The sequence below is a fragment of the Sminthopsis crassicaudata genome, chromosome X, assembly GCF_048593235.1.
Source record: "Sminthopsis crassicaudata isolate SCR6 chromosome X, ASM4859323v1, whole genome shotgun sequence".
In the NCBI taxonomy this organism is placed as follows: Eukaryota; Metazoa; Chordata; class Mammalia; order Dasyuromorphia; family Dasyuridae; genus Sminthopsis; species Sminthopsis crassicaudata.
The window spans coordinates 27,198,256-27,219,635 of NC_133623.1; the positions used below are offsets into that span (position 1 = coordinate 27,198,256).

At 38.6% G+C, this 21,380-nt stretch overlaps 1 protein-coding gene across 6 annotated transcripts in view; it reads left to right on the plus strand.

The window, feature by feature from the left end:
• Positions 1 to 10,793, plus strand: part of RLIM (ring finger protein, LIM domain interacting) — a 33,097-nt gene extending 22,304 nt beyond the window's left edge. For 2 of the 6 annotated variants that reach the window (XM_074277916.1, XM_074277915.1), the window contains 5 exons: positions 2,613 to 2,703; positions 2,825 to 2,881; positions 7,020 to 7,211; positions 8,364 to 8,447; positions 8,995 to 10,793. In XM_074277916.1, the coding sequence (XP_074134017.1) occupies positions 7,043 to 7,211; positions 8,364 to 8,447; positions 8,995 to 10,598 (1,857 nt within the window). In that variant the 5' untranslated portion in view covers positions 2,613 to 2,703; positions 2,825 to 2,881; positions 7,020 to 7,042 and the 3' untranslated portion in view covers positions 10,599 to 10,793. Of the gene's footprint in view, positions 1 to 2,612; positions 2,704 to 2,824; positions 2,939 to 7,019; positions 7,212 to 8,363; positions 8,448 to 8,994 lie in introns of all 6 variants that reach the window. The other 4 variants (XM_074277918.1, XM_074277919.1, XM_074277917.1 and 1 more) reach the window with 3 other exon arrangements.
• The last annotated feature ends 10,587 nt before the right edge of the window (positions 10,794 to 21,380 follow it).

Consider the following 21,380-nt stretch of genomic DNA (forward strand, 5'->3'; position numbering starts at 1 on the left):
CCAGGCACTATGGTAAGAGCTTTTAAAGTACCTCATTTGATACAACAACCTGTGTCAGGTAAATAAGGGTACCTGAAGCTTTGGGTTGCCCTCAGACACCCAGTGTTAAGAGATTAGTATTGGGTGGGGGTGCATGGCTGCATACACATACCTAGAAATTAAAGATTCATTTACCTAAGATTAGGATTATGAAAGTTTCATAAATAAGACTGCCTTTCACTAGTTGAGGCTTAGAAAAGACAGTGGCGGTTTATATATATGCTAGCAGTATTTTAATGCCTTCTTTTCTCATCTTCTTTGACTGTTCTGACATTTGAAGAACTGCTACTTTTTGTATTGGTGATGGAACTGCTATTTTGGAGAAAGAAGACATGCTTCTGGCTTGTTTTTTTTTAACCTGTCTTTTCTGGGAGGGAAAAATGTTCCCTTCCCTACCTGGCTTTAGAAAGAAAGGATAATGAGGGTGGTGAGTAGGTAGAGGGAAGAGTTTGAAAGAGAATAAGTAACTGATTTTATCAGATGCTCTGTGGTCTCTTTGATGTCAGTAACATTCAGTTCTTTGTAAGGATGATGGTTCTGGAAACAGGAAAAAGTCCACACAAGCAGTATAAGATTAGATCATCTTTCTCCTTTCAGCAGTAGAACTGGAATATTTATTGGGTTATTATGCTAATGATAATTTGTGGTTTTGTTAGAATTAAGATCACATTTTTTTCTCCTTAGATCTTTCTTTTTTTTTTTTTTTTTTCCTTTTTTTGGAGGGGGGGCAGTTGGGCTTTGGGTTAGTGTCAAATGAATTTCTGTGTGACTTGGAATATTTGTGGAAGTGTCCTGCCATCCACATACCAGCTTCTACCTGTGAGTTGGCAACATTTTATCATGGTGGGGGTTTTATGTCTTTATTAGTTCATTTCAACTTGAACTTTTTTCAATTTAACTTTCTTGGCGGTCAGAGAGCAGTAAACCAGGAATTAGTGCCAAACTTAGCTATCCTGCTCGTTAGGATGCTGAAGAAACATCCCTGAGTGTTATCGGCATTTCCCTTTGCCTCTGTCAGTGTTCGAGGTGGAGGAGTGCATTTAGTAATGCCGACCTGTTACTCTCTTGTTGTATGGGCTGTGGAGGCTTCAGTGAAGGTCTTAGGAGCGTCATTAGCATGCCTGCCCTCTGCTTCTCTTGGGAAGGAGTGCTGACTTTTGGAGTTGGTAAAAGGTACTACATAATAAAAGGTAAAGACAGTAGAGCATGAGTCAACCCATTTTAGAGAGCAGGAAAATGGAGATAAAGGCATAAGATGAAAGTAATGACAATAAGAGGGGGCGTTTGGTATCAAGGCTGACATTTTACTTCATCTTCTTTTGGAAGCTTCATTTTCTTGACAAATACTCTAGTGTTTTTTGGTGTGTCTCTTAGTCAGGTAATCAGTACATCTGAAGGGAACCTTACAGATGACATCTAGTCTGTGTCATACAAATAAGGAAATTGAGGCCTGGGGAGATTTGGTGAATTGTTCAACCCCCACAGCTACTTCAGATTGAGCCTTTTGACTCACAATCTAGTTTGATTTTTTTTTTTTAAACAAAAATCTTTTCTACTGAAAAAAAATAACACAAAGTTAGAGAAATACTTAGTTCTCTTTTGGAGGAAACAGATGAGCATCTTGCATAATATGTAGTCTTATGGAATGGCTTGAGAGAGAGCTTCACTGACTCTTCCAGGGGGTCCATCCTGTCATCAGTGTTGTATGTCAGATGCAGGACTTTCACCTAGAGGTTCCTGGCTCCCCCAGCCACTGCCATGCTGCCCAAGTAGGAATGCTAATTAAGGCCAAACCGTTCAAGTGTTACCATTTGGGTACTGAACAAGCCATCCTAATTGTCAGATAAGAATTTTTGCTTTGGAAATAATTAACATTTGGGTGGTTTAGAAGCTGGGAGTTAAAAGATGTTTCATGAAGCTACCATAAATACATAACAAGTCCCTTAACCTCTGATTGCCTGACAAGATGGGGAGATGGCAAACCACGCCCAGTATCTTGCCAAGAAAAGCCCAAATGGGCTCACGAAGGGTTGGATGGGACTGAAACAGCTGAACAAAAGCAAAACACACGATCGGGAGTTGTGTTGAAAGGTTGCATTGGATCTCATATGCAACAGGATTTTTACTTTTTGTGCCTTTTTATTATTCTAAACATTCTGTATAAGTGTAACATGTTCTCTTAAAAGGTATTCTTCATTTCTGGTCTAGCTGTGTTTTTCTGTGTTCTATGGATAAAGTTTATATGCTAAAATATTGAAGTCATCTAGAATCTCATCATTTAGATGGTCTTTCCAATGCTACAGATTGCAACTCCTCTATGTTTCCCCATCCTCGCTTGTCTGTCTGGGCCTTCCCAGAAGTTTCTCCCGTAGGTTCTTGCCATTCAGAAGATAAGAGAGTGGAGCACCCAAGCTATCCACATAGTTGTCTCAGTTCTCATTAACTCCTTTCTAAGCTGCTTCTGCAAGGAGAATATTGCTTGTCAATCTGTATCTGATGAGTTAACTTTCATGTTTTTTCTTGTGAATTTTTTAATGGCAACTCTGACCTTTTCTGTTTTGCACAAATTCCAGATTTCGAACTTGGAGAAAAGAGAAGCAAAGTGCACAGCGTGTTGTGGCAGCTGAGTGATGCTTAGGTTACCTTGACCTCTTATTTTCAAAGGTAATTTCTTCCAGATTTCATAAATATGCTGTGCTCTAAATGTTTGCTGAATTCATTTGTCCACGTTTTCCAATTCTACTTACTAAAATTGTTATTTTTATATTTTTGTTCTGTTTTACAGCAGTTTTGGCATGTTTCCTGAGTTTCGGAACTTCGAGCATATTGATAGTACTTTAAGGTTTGCACAGTAATTTACAAATATTACCTCATTTTACTACTACAACAACTCTAGGAGGTAGGTGCTGGGATTAGGACCCTACACCGAAGCAGGCACAGGTTAAGTGACTCTGCCAGGGCTAGTCAGTTTAGCAAATGTCCCAGGCAGGATTTGAACTCAGGTCCTCCTGCCTTCAAATCCTGTACTTTGTTTTCTATATCTAGCTGCCTCCATCCTGATCTCACTCCCTTCACTTCAGTCTTAACCCTGTGAGCTGACTGTTCAGTCATACACCATCTTCTAACCTTAAATCCATTGCCCCTCTAGCCTATCACAAGTCATGCTTTGGAAAACCCCAATCCTAGATTAACCCCACCATCTGCTTTATCATTTCCTACTCATGTGCTCTTGAATGGCACTAGACAAATTCCTATGATCATGCCACTTAGGCCCATTACAAATGAATGCCCTTCAAACTGGGCTTCTACTGTTGTTATTCTGTCTCTCGGGGATTATCAGAAATCTAAGTGATTCAAGGCAATTCTAATAGACTTGTGATGGAAAGTGCCATCTGCATGCAGAGAGAGACCTATGGAGACTGAATGTGGACCAAAGCATAGTATTTTCACCTTTTTATTGTTGTTTGTTTGCTTGTTTTGTTTTCCTTCGTGTTTTTTCCCCCTTTTGATCTGAGTTTTCTTGTTCAGCATGGTAAACATGGACATGTGTTAAATTGCACATATTTAACCTATATTGGATTGCTTTGTAGCTTGGGGGGGGTTGGAGGAGGGTGGAGAAGGAATCCGGGAGAGAGGAAGAAAAATTTGAAATGCAAAGTTTTGCAAAGGTGAATGTTGAAAGCTATCTCTGCACATATTTGGAAAAATAAAATACAATTAAGGAAAAAAAAAGAATCTGAATATCCCTTTGTGTTATGGATGATGTGTAATTCTTCTTATGTCTTATAACTTGTTTATACCCTCCATTTCTCTGAGTGAACCTCATTTTTAATTATTTTGAGGCTTGATTCACAGCTAAACACACCACCAGTAGAATATTAGTGTTAAAAAGATAAAACCTTGTTTCGCAAAAAACGTTGGGGATCATTAAGAGAGTTTTGCAGGTCCTCAAAGGCAATAATCCAGCGGGTTTTCATCCTAATTGATTTTTGGACCCAACTCTTCATTGTCCCATTTCTGTGCCTGTTGAAGTTATTGATGAACAGACTGGTGGATAAGCTCTGTATGTCTCATAGTAAGGAAAATGCATACTTTTTTTTTCACACTTTATTTTTAACATTTGTGTTTCATAAATTTTGAGTTCTAAATTCTCTGTCTCTCCCATCCCCTTCCTACTCATTGAGATAACTGATTGATATCAGTTATACAAGCAAAATCATGAAAACATTTCTAGATTAGTCATGTAAAAAAAATAAAAAGAAGTACAGTGAAAACAAGAGTTCATCAGTTTTCTCTTTGAGGTGAATAGCAGTTTTCATAATGAGTCCTTTGGAATTTTCTTGGATTATTGTCTTGATCAGGATAGCTGTCATTCACAGTTGATCACCATCACCATAACATTCTTACTGTGTACATACAATGTTCTGGTTCTGCTCACTTCACTTTGCATCAGTTCATATTAAGTTTTATCAGGTTTTTTTGGAACCCATCTGGCTTATCATTTCTTGTAGCACGATAGTATTCCATTATAATCGTATGCCACAATTTATTCAGCCATTCCTTATCAATGGGTTTCTCCTCAATTTCCAGTTCTTTGCCACCACAAAAAGAGCTGTTAGAAATATTTTTGTACATAGGAGTCCTTTTTCCTTTTCTTTGATCTCTTCAGGATATAGATGTAGTAGTGGTATATAAGCTGCATTCTTGATCCTTTTACTTTTCATTAAGAGGAGAGGAGCTGTTTAGATCCCCCTCTTTTGAAAGACTATGAGCTCTTTGAGGAGGCTCTGCAACCTTCTTGTGTCTGAAGCAATCAGTAATTTACTGCATTGGCCCTAAAGAGGGAGGATGTGGAGGAGCTCACTTTCTGGACAGACTGCTTCTTCAGCTTGGATTCTGGTGGAATTCTGTGACAGTGGTGAACAGCTTTAGGGATGAGACATTTCCTTGTTTTATGCTTTGCGTGATATATGTGCCTCATTAAACAGAGTTGTCGCTGCCATTATCATTTTCCAGGAATCTTGCTTGGTTTTGATGTATGCATAGGAGACACCTTTTGTTAATCGTCAAACAGGCCCAGTGGGATCTTGTATTATGTATCTTCCTTAGTTGTGTGATGATTTAACATTTCTCCTGTGGAATATTGCTTAAGAAAGCCTGCCTAATCCTTTCAAATGCTGTCATCAAGGATGCCTTCGATGCATATATAGATTTTTACCAGAAACATTTATAGATAGGAAAGTAGGCTTGTAGATAGGTGATTGTTGATGCTCTCTTAATTATTCTTTAAAAAGAAAAAAGTCCTGGATCTTTTTCATGCCTTTAGTATTTTTCCTTCCTTCAGCTTCCTTGTCAATCCATAATCACCTCATCTTTGTGTTGTCTCCAGGTGTTATTCTTGTTTTCTTTAGTGCTACTTTCCACCTCTGAAACCATTTAAAAGAAAATTAAGAGGCCCAGTGACTTGGTTTCCCTGTTCTTAATAGTGATGAAAAGATGTTTTTGTGATCATCTTTGGAAGTTCTTTTCCATTTTTCTTCTATTTGTTATCCTTCCATTTTCATCCTTAAAAATACTCTTGGGATGATTTTAATTGGAGTCAGATCTTTTGCTTTGCTTTTTAAAAACTGTCCTAACCTCCAGTGCCTTATTTTTTTATTTTAAGCCATGCCTCTTATCTTCTGCTATTCTTCTCTTTAAGATAATACAAACCTGTTTATATTCGAAATTGGTGTAGTCTTTGGCTGCCATATCTCTCTCTACCCTTGGAAAAGTAGGGTATATATTTGCTGACTGGGATGTTTTTAGGCTCTTTTGGTTTCCTTTTTATGGCAGTTGATTTATAACGGTTATACTTCTACATGAAGTTATTGGAATCAGTGTCTAAATCATTCTATTCATATCTTATATTTTATTATCAATCATTTGCTAGTATCTTTTTCTCATTTGTATTCTTCTATCCTTGTATTAATTTTGATCTTTGCCATAACAAATCCAGGCCGCTTCCCACATCAATAGCAAGTCATATCCTGTCCACTTGTTGTCACTGTGGTTATTTGGCTTTTTATGTATTCAGCACCTTCAGATTCTTTTAATTTTTTATTCTTCTGAACTTGACATCAACAACTGCCATAAATATTTCCAGATACAACATTTGGAGCTTCAGGAACTTAAAACTGGTCCCAGTTTTTGAGTCAGCTGAAAGTCAAGTAATTCCAAAAAAAGACTTCTTGCTTAGTTTGGCTTTTTTTTTTTCCCTTTTATGTAAAGAGAAGTTTTTATCTCTAGTAGTGCTGATTGCTATATGATCTTGGTACTTACAAACGGCTTCCATGTTCACATGCATATGAATCTTTTTTCTTTTTCCAATTTGTTTTGTCAAAAAGAACTCAAAAAACTTCTCTCAGCATCTTTGGTAAATGAAAGGAAATTTTACAAAGAACTGTTAATTCCATGCCTGTCGGAGATTTGAAATACTATCCCGTCCTCTCCTTTCCCTCCTCCCCAACATTGTTGGTTGCTTGTAGATTGCAGGCTGATTTTAATGTTCTAATCCCAATATAATGAAGAGGGAAGGTGGAGGGGGAGCATAAACCAAACAAAATTGATTTTTGTATCATTCACAGTCTTTAGATTCTATAAAATGTACACTTTTATTAGCATGGAAAATGCTGGCATAGAAACCTGGCAAAATATTCTTTTATGTTCTTACAGTTATTGAATTTTCCTGGTGAGCTTCTGTATTTTCTGAATACTTACTCAGAAGTTTAATACTTGTACTATTCAAGGGTTAGCTGTTAGATAGCTGACTTTGTTAGTGAACTTATTTTCTTACCATCAAGTCTTGAGGCAGATTTCTAAGTCATATAGAATATATTTACCTATCTGATAAATTCTGTCAGTATTCATGGTAGAAGGGCAGGCTGATCTGAATGTTGTTTTCAAGATGAGCAACCTCTTTTCTTCCTTCCTTCTCTTAGATAAATTGCATTCATCTGCCACAATGGAAAACTCAGATTCCAACGATAAAGGAAATGTTGACCAGTCTGAATCACAACGCAGACGTCAGCTGGATCGATTGGATCGGGAAGAAGCATTCTACCACTTTGTAAATAATCTGAGTGAAGAAGATTATAGGCTTATGAGAGATAACAATTTGCTAGGTACTCCAGGTATGTTATATATAATTTTGAGGATTTACATGTATAAATTATTTTCCTGAAAATGTTTAATTTGATTTTTCAACCTGATAGTTTTTTTAACCATTATATCGCTGTATTGGAATATTTATAAGAATTTGCTCCTGCTGTTCATAGAATCAGAAGTTTAAATCTGGAAGAGACTTTAAAGTCATCTTGCCTGATCCTCTTATTTTACAGATGTGGAAGTCATGGTCCTGAGAGTTTAAATGACTTGCCTAAGATCACTTGGGTTTATATGAATTGACTAACCATTGCTTTGTATTGTCTGATCTTATGCACAGCTGTGTTACCACCATTTGTCATTACTGACTTCCAACGAATGTTGCTTAATTATGATTTTACTCTCATCCTCTTTTCTGGAGAGTAGTAATAATGTGGGCATTGCATTTGGACACTGCAGATCCCCGAGTGCTTTGGTTCACACAAAGCATTGCTTCTTGAGATGGCCTTAAATTTGTAGAATCCCTCTTACTGAGTACTAACTGAATACAGTTACAGATGTGCACAGATTAATAATGCTGTTTCTAATATGCATAGCCCACTTCTGTGAATATGGTTAGGCTAAGATAAGTATAGGTCTTACTTTGAGTTTTAGCCTTAGCTATATAGCAGCAAGTGATAGATTAAGCAAATAGCTTATGAGCAAAGTCTAGACTAGGAGTTGATATCTTAAGACACATACCGAAGGTGACCCAATGAAATGAGTTTGTGGAATAAAAAGTAAGGTGGGAATGAGGAGGGGTGGAGGTATGTGAGTTTCAAGGCAAAATTGCAAAAAGTCTTTGGCCCCTTCTGTCTTTGCTGATGTGCCCAGACCCTTCCCTCCAGTTGCCTCTCTGCTGTTGTGCTTATTAGCTGATTTCACGTTCTGCCAAAATGACTTTCTTCCTTGGAGTATTTGCATTTTAATTATGGACTCTCAAGGCCTTCTAGACCAAAAGAATGAAGTAGTGTGTTTCCTTTATTCTCGGTCCTTTCCTTCTCTTCCCTCTCCCTCCCCCCAAGTGATTTTTTTTTTTTTTTTAAGGTTACGTACCAAACTCAGTCTCATCCCTTTTTAGGATTAGCATTCGTTTCTTCTCTTTTCTCTATAATTGAGCACTATTTTCAAACTGTTTTCAGGTGAAATTACTGAAGAAGAATTACTGAGAAGACTTCGACAAATCAAAGAAGGTCCCCCACAACAAAACAATGATGAGAATAGAGGTATATAATATTTGGGGGAGATTAAGAAAAGGGGGGGCTACTTAAGTATTGACTAGGGGCCATAAATTATACATAAATGGGGGTAAATGCATATGGATTCTCAGATGAGTGAAATATTTGCTGTGATGTTTTTAGTGGACTGGTCAGTGTAATTTCCCCAAGTACACTGAATTTTCCCATTGCTTGCTAGTTCCTTTCCAAAGAACAGTTACTTCCTCTCAAACACATAAAAATATTCTGGCCTTTGCTTCTCAGCTTTTATGGTGTTTCCCTGCAAGTGGGAGGTAGGGAAGCTGAAGCCATGATCCATTTTTTGTTTCTGAGCTCATCCACTTGTGTACTGTGCTCAAGTTAGGTGCTAATACTATGCATGTAAATCACTATTATTCCATCAATGTGAAATCTCCTGTGAATCTTTTAAGTACTCATTTTGTTATTTTGGAATCTTAGGAAAGTTAAGGAGCAGCATTTTCTTTTTGATAGTTCTAATTTTTGTAGTTCCTATTTTTCTTTTTTTTTTTTTTTCTTTTTCTTTTTTTCCTTATAGAATCAACAGATGATGTCTCTAACAGCGATTCCATCATCGACTGGCTTAATTCAGTCCGACAGACCGGAAATACAACAAGAAGTGGACAAAGAGGAAATCAGTCTTGGAGAGCAGTGAGCAGGACTAATCCAAATAGCGGTGATTTCAGATTCAGCTTGGAAATAAACGTGAACCGTAACGGGGCCCAGAATTCAGAGAACGAAAATGAGCCGTCCGCAGAACCTTCAAATAGAGAAGACATAGAAAATAATGGCCCGAGCAGCATGGAGACTTCAAGAGCCGAGTCACCACCATTCATCAGACAGCACGGATCGGAGAGGAATGCTCTTGAAGAATTAACTGAAGAAATAACTCTTCCCAGAGGCCAGAGAAGAGCAAGAAGCAGGAGCCCAGAGCAACGGAGGATCCGAGCGAGGACCGATAGAAGTAGGTCACCTTTGATTTCAGTAACTGAACTTCCCCGAAGAGGTCATCACAATGTCACATCTCAGACTTTTGACCATGCTATGACAAGTGACTCTGAGGGGAGTTCTAGAACCAGGCAGCATGTAACATTAAGACAACACATGATGGGAGCAGAACTGTCGAATGAAAATGCCATTTCGTTTTCAGCTTCTGAGATGAGAAACATCCCTCAGGCATCAGGTTCTTCAGATACCAGTGGCAGTAACGAATCTCTGGCTCCTGGACAAAGACCGCCAACTATAGTCCTTGATCTTCAAGTGAGAAGAGTTCGTCCAGGAGAATATAGACAGAGAGATAGCATAGCTAGCAGAACTCGCTCAAGATCTCAGTCGACAAACAACACGGTCACTTATGAAAGTGAACGTGGAGGGTTTAGGCGTACTTTTTCACGGTCAGAGAGAGCTGGAGTAAGAACTTATGTCAGCACTATCAGAATTCCCATTCGTAGAATCCTTAACACGGGATTAAGTGAGACCACTTCAGTCGCAATTCAGACAATGTTAAGACAGATTATGACTGGTTTTGGTGAATTAAGCTATTTCATGTACAGTGATAGTGATACAGACCCTAGTGGCCCATCTTTAAGCCCAAGTATCGAAGACTCAGATCTTCAGAATGCAGGATTGGGTAGCAGTAGCAGCAGCGGAGGTGGTGCCAGTGCTAGCACTAGTGCTGGTGGAGGTCCCAGTAGCAGTAGCAGCAGCTCCAGTATGGAAAGTTTAGAAACTAACTCTGAGTTATATGATGGTAGCAACGAAGGAACCTCAACAGGTATTAGACGGGAAGGTAGAAATAGAGACAGGAATTCGGTCACGTTTGAAGAAAGTGGTTCTTTGCCCTTTCTTAGCCTAGCTCAGTTTTTCCTCTTGAATGAAGAAGATGACGACCAACCAAGAGGACTCACCAAAGAACAGATCGACAACCTAGCAATGAGAAATTTTGGTGAGAGCGATGCATTCAAAACCTGTAGCGTCTGTATCACTGAATACACTGAAGGCAACAAGCTTAGAAAACTGCCTTGTTCTCACGAATACCATGTTCACTGCATCGACCGCTGGTTATCGGAAAATTCCACCTGTCCCATTTGTCGGAGAGCGGTCTTAACAACCTCTGGAAACAGAGAAAATGTGGCCAATTGAGATCTGGACTTTGAGTTAGCTGTTTGGCTGTTTAGAGCTATGGGCCAAAACCGAATATCAATGTCACTTGTTTTATGGCCACTTTCTGGGTGGTATTAAGTGTAATATCCTGGAGTGCATCTTTGCTTCCAATAAAATGTTCACCCCTTTTCCCAACTCCTAGTTGAAATAAAAGCCAGCTACTTTAAACAGCAACATTTTAGGGCCCGGAAATCTGACTTCGAATATCGATAAGTCTCAATTTTGTTCAACATAATTTTATCATAGTTTTGGTTTCTCTTAATTATTTTAAAAGAGATGTCTTAGAGATGGGTCCTTTCGGTTTTCATTTTGATCTTGAAAGCTCCAGCCCCATCCCATCCAGGAGAGAGCCATGTGAAATGGAAGCCCAGGTTGGAATGAGATTTCATGTAAATTTGTTTTTTTACATTCAAGCTCTACCATCTCCAGCCATTAGTTTAAATTCACCTAAATCGATCGTATAATTTGTTATAATTACAGATTAGATGGGCATGTCAGTGTAAATAACACTAAAGGTAGGGTCTTCTAATTGTATAGCTGTCTCCTAAGCCAATCACTGGCATACACTGTAGAGTGAACTATGATAGTATAATTGGGATATTTATCTTGTTGTGGAAATAATAAAAATGCCTATGCTTGCTTAAATAAAAATCACGGGGGGGGGTGGGGTTAAAAATGTAAGGCTTTTTTTGTAGAGGCTCAATACTCTTTCCAGTTCAGTGTTGTATTCAATGAAAATTTAAAAAGCACTCTGTTTAGATGTAAAAACGATGACATTTCAAATGATGGCCAGTATCTGTAGAAACACACAATGATACAAAGCTGTATTTGTTACATATATGATTGTCAAGAACAACTTCTCTAGAATTACTCTTTATGTGAACAGCTGTAGTAACTTGAAATGAGCAGGGCAAAGTTCAGAACTTGGTCCTATGATTGTATTCAAGACCAATAAAGAGCATTTTTGCAGTGATGTTTGAAGCTTCAGGAATGCCATCAGTAAGGAAGGAAGTGGTTGGGTAGCTTTGGGTAGGAGGAAGGTAAGAGGAGAGAAAGCTCTGAAGAGCTTAACTTGCACTTGGTCAGGTGTAGTCATTCCAATGTGCCAGTTTTACACAAAGAGGTCAACACAGGCTTGATGCCATTTATTCTGTTTGAGTAGATGATGGGGCTGTGTTGAATTTTCAGCAACTTTGATTGCGTTTTTTGGTTTTGTTTTGTGTTGTTTTTTAAACAGACAAACAAACAAACAAAAAACCACCACCAAACCACACAGGACAGAACTGAAATATTCACTCTTTTCTCAATGTTACAGGCTAATCTGCCTCAGAAGTGATAGTGGCGGTGCAAAACTTAAAAATCATTTTAGCAGAAGTCTAGTTGCTACAGAAACGTGCTCTGAGTGGAAGAGCCTCGAGGTTTTGTCACTTCAGAGTTTTGCTATTTAAAATTTACAACATGCTCAGTCTATCTTAGTTATTGTCCCATTCTATATATATATATATATATATATATATATATATATATATATATATACACCATCTTATGTTTCTTCCTTTAAAGTCCATTTAAAAAGTTAAGCACCGCTCCCCCTCCTCCATTTTGTTGAAGTGTTAATAATACTGGGCTTTATTTGATATTCAGAACTCAAATGTGCTATTCTTTCCTGTAGTTGAAGATTTCACTACTGAGATTCCCCTTCCTCCACCCATTAGTGGTCTACCACTAGCACACAAGCACACTGTGGCTTGTTTTCTTGGTAGTGGGGAAGGATGTGTGATGATGCCCAACGACTTATATGGTGCCACTTGTGACCAAGACATGCGCCTGAGATCTCTGCCTCGGGGGAGCTCATGGAATGGGATTTTTTTTTTGTTTGTTTGTTTTTTTGTTTGTTTGTTTTTACAAAGAGCAACTTTAACGGCTCAAATTGGGATCGAGCTCCGTGTCCTTGGCCTAGTTCTAACCATATGGGCTGAGGGGGCCAGGCACATTCAAATGTCCTTCAAAGTAAACCATCGAGTCTGCTTTGGACATTATCTAGGTACCTTAACCAGCATTAGCCTGGCAGTTTACTAAGAATTTGTGCTGCTATTGCAATGAAGGTCCAAAAGATCCAAAGTCTCATTTTTAAAAAAATGAGCAGAGGTCATTTTTGTGCTGTATCCATGACCAATTTTGTCTTCTGTTTAAAAGTGAAATTGGATTTCATAGTTCCAGAATTCCATTCCATTCTGGAGCACAGCCTTGCTGCCTTTTCTGAGGCTGCGCAAGCCACTCTTTGCAAGTCCACAGGACTGGTTTTCTGATTGGCTAAAAATGATCTTCCCTCAGAGCATTCCATTGCTCAGGGAAGAAGTAAGACACGGCCAAAGTTGGCCGGCTTTGAACCAAACCAAATGCAGCACGTTTTAGGCATAGAAGCAGTTCTCGTTGAGGACAGAGCACCTCTAGCCGTCTATCTTTACCTTCTGTGATGTATTCTTTTAGCAAGTATTAAAGAAGCGGCTCATATAGAAAGTTAACACTAATGAACGTGGGTGTGGGAGCTGTTCTCCATAGGCACTGGAAACAGTTTGAATTTTTATTTTGCGGTAGAATGCACATGACGCTTCTAACATAGAAGCACCTTTTTTTCAGAAGCACTCATTACTCTTCTATTGGATTGTGAATGGGGTTTGTGACTTAATTATAAATACTTTATTTTTTAACTTTACAAATTTGTAACTTATGTATCTTACTGGGAATATGGAGATTGACTTAAACCCCAAACAGTAGCTGGGGTTAGATCAGATGTACAGTGGAGAGCAAAAATTTATATATATATTTTCCCAACTTGCCTATTATTTTGAAGGGCCTGTTCTTTTTTTTTTTTTTTTTTTTTCATTGTACATCTCTAGTGTTAGTTCATTGCATAACAGCTCTCTCTCTTTAAAGTCTGTGTGCAATGTAGCAACAAGATAGAGGCAGCATTATATAGTGGATAGAGAGCTGGCTTTGGGGCCAGAAGCCCTGGGTTCTAATCCTTTTTGACACACAATGTGACCCTGGGCAGATTCACTTAACTGATCTCTCAGTGCTTAAAGCAACTCTCTATGACTGTTACTGCAGAGGAAGAGGGGGAATTCCATGCTGGAAGTTCCCTACACCAGTGGAATGGGGTCTTGGCTAACCAACGACCACAACAAAACACCCCTAGAAATATGATTTTAACTGTTAAGTTGGGAAGGGGGAATAATGAAAACCAGAAAGAATTTTCTGGAGTGTTTTTATTTTAAAATTACAAATGTTTTGAAGGATTTTTGTTCGGAGACTTAAGAAGTTGCTAAACTCAACTGAGATTTGTTAGTGTTAGGTTCTACAAGTGCAAGCTTTCTCAGTAACACTTAATATTGAAGCACTTTGAATAACTGCTCAGAAAATTACACCTCCCTCACTCTTAAATAAGGTTCTGGAAGGTTTGCTTGGTGGGGGGGGTTGGGGGAGAGACAGATCATTCCTGTCACACTAGCAACAAGATATTTAGGCTTTAGAATTTCATTTGACTCAGTAATCTTTTAAGCTCTTTTCTCAGATGTTGACCTTCATCTGAATTTTTAGAAACTGGTCGGGTATTGGCCTTAATTCGAGTAATTTTTCTTTTATTGTCCCTTCCTTTCCCCACCTCCCTCTGTCCCCTCTAAAATAAATAAAATCCTTCAGGTGCTTAGTGTCAAGATTTCTGAAATTTTATTTACTGATTTGAATTTGATTTCTCCTTACCAAATGGGGATGGCTTGAAGAAGGCTATCTTTAGACTTAGTCATAATCCAAATACCTGTCTCATAGGGAGGGTAAAGAACATCACAAAGCTGTTCTCTATGGTCAGTCATTTATTTGAACTGGCTTGCAGTGACACCTTGTGGCCAAAGTTTTGTCAACACTTCCAACAAGGGAGGATTTTCAAGTCTCAAAAATAAGATAGATTTTCTGCCTTAAAAAAAACAAAAAAGAACCAAAAAAAAAAAAAAAAAAAAAAAGCTGTTAAAGGGTTTTTTCCTTAAATGATTCCCTATCAAAAATTTACTAATTTTTCAGTTCAAAAAGCCAAAATATGCCTGGCATGGATGGACCTAACCGATGACTATATCATCTCCTCGAACATATAAGGCACCTATTTTTAAGGTATAATGTATTTCAGTATTTTTTTTTTTAGGTAAATAATAACAATGCTGTTATCTACCTGGCTACAGGGTAGATGAAACACATACTTGTAATTGGGGTGGGGGGTGATCTTTGGGACAATAAGGCAGCAAGTCGTGGCGATTGCAAAGATTCGAGACTCTTTTTGACTCTTTGAATCCTAAACGGATGGCGATATGCTGCCTGCCCTTTCTTTAACTTTCCAATTTTAGAGTCAAGGGCCTTTGGTTTCACCAAAATTGCTAAATAATTCTCCTTAGCGAGTTTGTACCATTTGATTTCAGGGAGAGCATCCACCAGTTTCTGGAGTTTGGGGTCGGCCATCTGGCGCACTCCGTGCCATCTCATCAAGGCAACTTGGAAAGCATTCTGTTCCTTTAATCTTTTTGATTACAATCTCTTGTCGTTTCTATAGGCACCAAATCAAGTGTCTCGAATCTGTTCCCGAATGCGGTTGCAGTGAGGATTTGTTTTTTGTTCTGAAAACAGCTTTCAGAAAGCACACCCGTAGGTTGCATTATAGCCACCTGGGTTGAGAGAGAAATGTGTGTATGTGAGTATGTATGTATGTGTATATATATATATACACACACATCTATACACAAACACATGTATACATACACGCATATATACCTATATATATATATAAATATATACATATATATTTGATTGAGATGCAGAGGTGGTTAACAATCCTATTACGCCACACTGTGCCTTGGTATTTTCAAGGCTCGTCTACCAGTCCTTGTCTTGTAAACTTACTGCAGTACCTTGCAAGGTTCCCCAGCCTTCATTCTAAATAGTTAGCGCTCCTTTACTAAAGATCCTTATACTGCTGTGCTTTGGTGTGGGCACCTGCAGAGCCCTGAGACTTTCTCTCCTCTTAGCTCCTGTGTTCTGGTGCTGCTTTAGGGAGTAGGGTCATACTCTCGAGTATCTAGTCCAGTAGGTGTGCAATTGGCTTCTGTATCTGCCTGTTTTATCTTCTTCGGGGACGTGCTGCTATGGGTAGATGTTTACTTGGGTCTATGTGACAAACCTGGGAACTTTCTGAAGCCCATGAGAACCTGGGGAGGGGGGGGGAAACGGGGAAGATCAACTAACCTGGCTTTGTGTCTGTGTCCACGAAGCCTAGAAAATGTCTGTCATGTGAAAACTAACCAGTGCTTGTCATCCCGCGGCTTCCCGACCTGCAGGAGAGGCTCTCCCTTCTTTCATTCCAGAAACAGAATGGAGCTCAGAATGAATCTATTTGGCTGCCTTGCTTTCCCTGATTTCTTGTTGTTTTTTTTTTTTTTTTCCTTCGGTTTGATCTGAACTCAAAACTCTCCTCCAGCAGATCTTTTGGTTGGGAAGTCCTGTGTTTAAATGAGATTGTATTGCATTTCCTTTTTTTTTTGTACAATGTTTTAAATCTGTTAAAAATGAACTTGTTTATTTCAAAGCAAAACCCTGAAGGGCCATATTAAAACAGTTTATTCTTGATAGTTATCTCTTGGGAGGAGTTTATTTCCTATGTAAATGTCATACTGCAAATTTAAATTATAGTCTATCAATAAAATGCATGAAGTGATCATTTGTGCTTGACCATCACTCCTTGGGCTTTTAAAACTTTTTCTTTTCAAGGGAAACGTTCCATTTCACTTCAACAAATACTTGTTGAATGAATGAAAGAAAACATTTGATTGGATGTGATAGCCATTTTATTTCCTACTTCCCGGTCCGATTGCTTGGACTTTAAACAAGTTGAATTGCAGTGTGATGTGGGCTTGAATTTTCTCGCTTCTCATCCGGGGCTCAGTGGGACAGAAGGGTGGGCCTGTACTGGTTTGTGTGCCCACGGAACTTTAGCTCTCTTTGTGTATCGTATAAAATAGTTTAACTCAACAGTCCAATTTTTTTTTCTGACTCATCAGGGGGCTTGAAACATCTGTCTAGATGTCACAGAACCTCTAGAGTCTTAGCTCTTGCTGATGTTGTCTTCTCAGTAATGAGCTGAGTGAGGCCTGTGCCCTTTGCCTTAGGATGCAGGTCTTGAATCCTCCACTTTGCTATATACACACACCCACCCCTGCTCTCTCAAATGTGCCCACTGTACCTCCTGTGGTCCTGTAGCACTTTTTGGTGGTTTTCTAGTATTCCGGGAGCATCACAGGTGAGGGGGAGGGTGCTGGATGGAGTTTTAGGGGACATCTATTCCAGGCGGTTCTAACTTGGATTCTGTGAACTTATCTTTAACATTTTGATGATTTTTAAAAAATTTTTTTAATAAAAATGGTTTCCCAGTTTGAAAGGGCAAGTCATTAGAGTGCTAGGCCTGGAATTTGGAAGAACTGAGTTAGATACCAGCTAAGTGATCCTGGGCAAGTCACTGAACCTGTTTGCCTCAGTTTCTTCAGTTTTTAAAACTTCGTTAGGGTTGTTGTGAGGATCAAATGAGCTAATGCTTATAAAAAACTCATCACACTGCCTGTTAACATAGTAGGCACTATATCAGTGGTCCTCAAACTTTTTAAATAGGGGGCCAGTTCACTGTCCCACAGACTGTTGGAGGGCTGGACTGTAGTAAAAACAAAAACTCACACCCTGCACCCCTCAGCCCATTTGCCATAACCCGGTGGGCCGCAGTTTGAGAACCCCTGCGCTATATAAATGCTTATTCCTTTCCCCTTGTAAACCTATGTATTCTATTTTATGCATTTAAAAAATATTCTGGGAAAGAGTTCATGACAAAAAAGATTACAAATCCCTGAACTAATTTTACAGAGTAGGAAACTTGAGACCACAAGAGTGTCTATCCAAAGTCACACAGCTAGTAAGTGGGCAAAACCAGTATTCAAGCTCGGGCCCTCTGACTTGAAATCATTACATCAATAGCAGCCTTTTCATTTTGATGGCCAGGGGTGGATTTGGGTGTGACTGGAAAGACTTTTTTCACATCGCCTACTCAAGAGGGAGGGGTGTGTGTGTGTGTGTGTGTGTGTGTGTGTGTGTGTGTGTGTGTGTGTGTTTTCAGCTAAAATTGTGTGTGTGTGTGTGTTTTCAGCTAAAATTGGTCCACCCAGCCACCTATAAAAATGGGGTAAATGGGGATAGGAACTGGGGCTCAACACTTATTTTTCCCAACAAGGAGGATTTGTTTGTTTCAAAAGAGTCAATTGAGTGGTTTAAGGTGAACTATTACATAGTTGAAGCAAGTCTCAATGGTCCAATAACTAGATACTGACTTTCTGAGTAGATGAGGACTGAGTTGGGATCATTGAACTCTTTTCCCCTTGGATCCTTCAGCCCAGGCAGGTTTTTAAGCCTAGATTGCCAAATGGCAAGTCCTCATCCTTCAAGCATACACATACACACACCCATATACTTGACTTATAGGCGATGATTCCTGAGACAAATGCCATTTGAACAAAGAAATCGGTGATGGCGAAGCTGAAGCATTACTCAAATGGTAAGAGATGAAGAATAGTTCCTAGTTGCATGGTGTCCTCCTGTGGACAGTACAACCCAATACTTCCTAGAACCATGAAAATGACAGCAGTGGTAGATCACACTCTTAAAGGGTTTTTGCTTACAAGAACTCAAGCAAGAACTGAGTATTTGTCTCTGTTTTATAACTGAGGGAACTTAGGTTATTTGCTTTTCCCAAAGCCACACATCTAGTAAGAGACACTCAAGTTTTTTGTTCTTTCTGCCACATTCTGGGTCTCTATAAACACAGAGGGATGAAACTCAGATGGGTTTTTGGAAGCATGTCTCTTCTAGGATTCTGAGTGAATGCTAGAATTCAACTAGTTCAGTTTAACGGTTTGTTTGTTTGTTTTTTCCACAATTCATCAAGTATTGCACACAATTCCTATAAAATGAGTATGTTCTAGTCTGGGCTCACTCTTTAAGAAATGGCCAGTTACCTCTGTCCTCAGAGGGGATGAAGTAAGTGTCTCCTCTCAAGCTAGTGGCTTAAGTCCTTAACAGTTGTATCTCCTCCACCGTTGCCCATCCATGTCTGGTGCACACTGACTGCATTTTTGATATTCCACACCTCAACTCCTTCAGTTGCTTGTCCCTTCTTATTGAAGGGTTTGAGAGCGAAGCAGTACTCTGTTCAAAAAGCCTACCTTTCTAGATGGTCCAGGACTTCCAGACGTTCCCAAGTAACTCATTCTCTCAGCATCTCAGCTTGGTTTGGGCCAGATTCCCCCTGGCCACCACTTTGCTTTTCAGCTTCCTTTTGATCGTTGTCTTCCCCCGTTACACTATGGTCCTTGAGGAAAGGGACTGTCTCTCATGTCTGTCTCCAGCACTGCATAGTACCTGGCACATAATAAGTGCTTAATATTTCTTGAACTTAGGTATCTCTTGAGCAAGGCTCCACACTAGGTGCTCAGGATACAAACAAGGTAATAACAGTAACAGCTCATATTTATATAGCACCTTAAGATTTACAAAGTGCATCACATATATCTTCTTGTTTGAGCCTCCACCCTGGGAGATAGTTCATTCTCTTATCTCCATTTTACAGATGGGGAAACAGAAGCCAGTATCACACAGTATCATACAGCTAGTAGAAGTCTGAAATGCAACTTGAACATTCTGAACACAATTCCCATACAATCCCTTTTTATTGCTAGTACTGGGGTACTAGATGAGCCCCCTGCTGGTAGATCAACCATCGTCTGAAGCTTTTGCTACTGCTTTACTTCTGGGGCTGTGTAAATACACACACACACACACACACACACATACACACACATACACATACACGTGCATGTACACCCCCCCTAAAGTGTACAAATAAGAAAAGGCAGCCTGATGACTTTTTGAGCTCTGAATTTTAAATCACAAGATCCTGGGTTCGAATTCTCCCATGTGAGGAAAGTAGTCCTATGACTTCAGTTTTGTTCTTAACCAAAAACCCTGATTTATCATTCCTTTTTCACAATTGGCTCCAAAGGCCTTCTGACTGTTTGCAAAAATGAAATCCGCCTTCAAAAGATAAACATTTGTCACCACAAAAGGGCATCTAAGTGGGCTATGAACTTTGAAGGCAATACCCAAAGAAGAGTTTCAAACAGTTTCTTCTATTCCAAAAATATTTAGCCTATCAATGTGATTAGTTTTAAAAGATGACCCTTGGATATATAAAAGAGTTTTTTTTTTCTTTTTAAAAACCTGTCCCTTTTTACTTTATGATCACATGATGTCTCAGTGAATACTGGGAAAATATTTAAGCATGCTCTGAATAGGATCCTTAGTTGAAATGTATATAAAATTTCGGATATACAGCTTGAATTGTGGATTGATAGGGGAGATAGGAGTGGCGGCAATTAAGACACAATTAGTTATTGCTCTCTTTTCCTGAGAGAGCAAATGAAGGGACTATTTGGATCCAAATAGCTTTAAGTGAAAAAAAAATCTTCAGTTTTATTTACAGTTTCCCTATTTTTCCCCCAAAGCAAATAGCACAAAAAGAGTTTCAGGGACAACTACAAAATTAGTTGTCCCTCTAAAATGAGTACAAATAGTTTGTGCCTCAATATGAAACAATAATGATTATTTAGTTCTTTTTAAAAAATTATTTTAAACTTAAATAGAAAATATGAAAAGAAAAAATTCCTATGTGCACAGTAGAACAGATGATTCAAAATATAAAGCAATAAATTTCTATTTCAAGAAAGCCTGTATAATAATATGTAGTATTTAATAAATACTACATATTGTGCTCAGAACTGTCTTTTCTTTGCTTCCTTGTAAACTTTTCTTTTATTCTCTGCTGTGCACTTTTTTACTTTATTCCCCCCCCCCCCAGAAGGTTACAATGAAGTGTGGAGATATATATATATATATATATATATATATATATATATATATATATACATACAATTACATGTATATACAGATATACATTCATATGCATCTATATAAAACTGTCTGCTTCTCTGAAGATGAATAATATCTTCCTTTATAAGTCTCACAAGAATAATTTTTTAATTCCACCAATTCATCATTTCCTATACCATAGCAATATTCCAACCTTATACTTTCTAGTTAGTCTAAAACACCATTGAGTAATATGGCTAACACAGTATAGTATATTTTTCTCTTTTGATTAAATCAGAATATATTTTAACTTTAACTTTGAGATCATTATTCCTACCCGTGATTTTTTTTTTACATAATAAGTTCTTTTGAGCTTTATTTTTGTGGCATCTCTCTTATTTCCTATCCCTCCAGACTTCTCTGCTTTACTCCTACATGCTACTTTGCCCTCCTATTATTTAACTTCCCCCCTTCCAAGGACCCCTCCCTTGTCTTCTCCCCATCCTTTCCCCTTGCCCTCTTGTTTCTATCTGAATTTAGAAGTCTTTTGAATATATATGTTGTTCTCTCTTTATCCCATTCCCGTTAATCTACACACCTTTCTATTCCCCACTCTTATCCTATTTCCCTCAGCTTCTTATTTCTTTGTAAGTTTAGAAGACGTATTCTCTTCTAAATATATATTTTGTTTTCTCTTTACCCCTGATCTGATGTAGGCAGGGTTCTCTACAAATCCCTCCCTTATCCTCTCCATCTCCT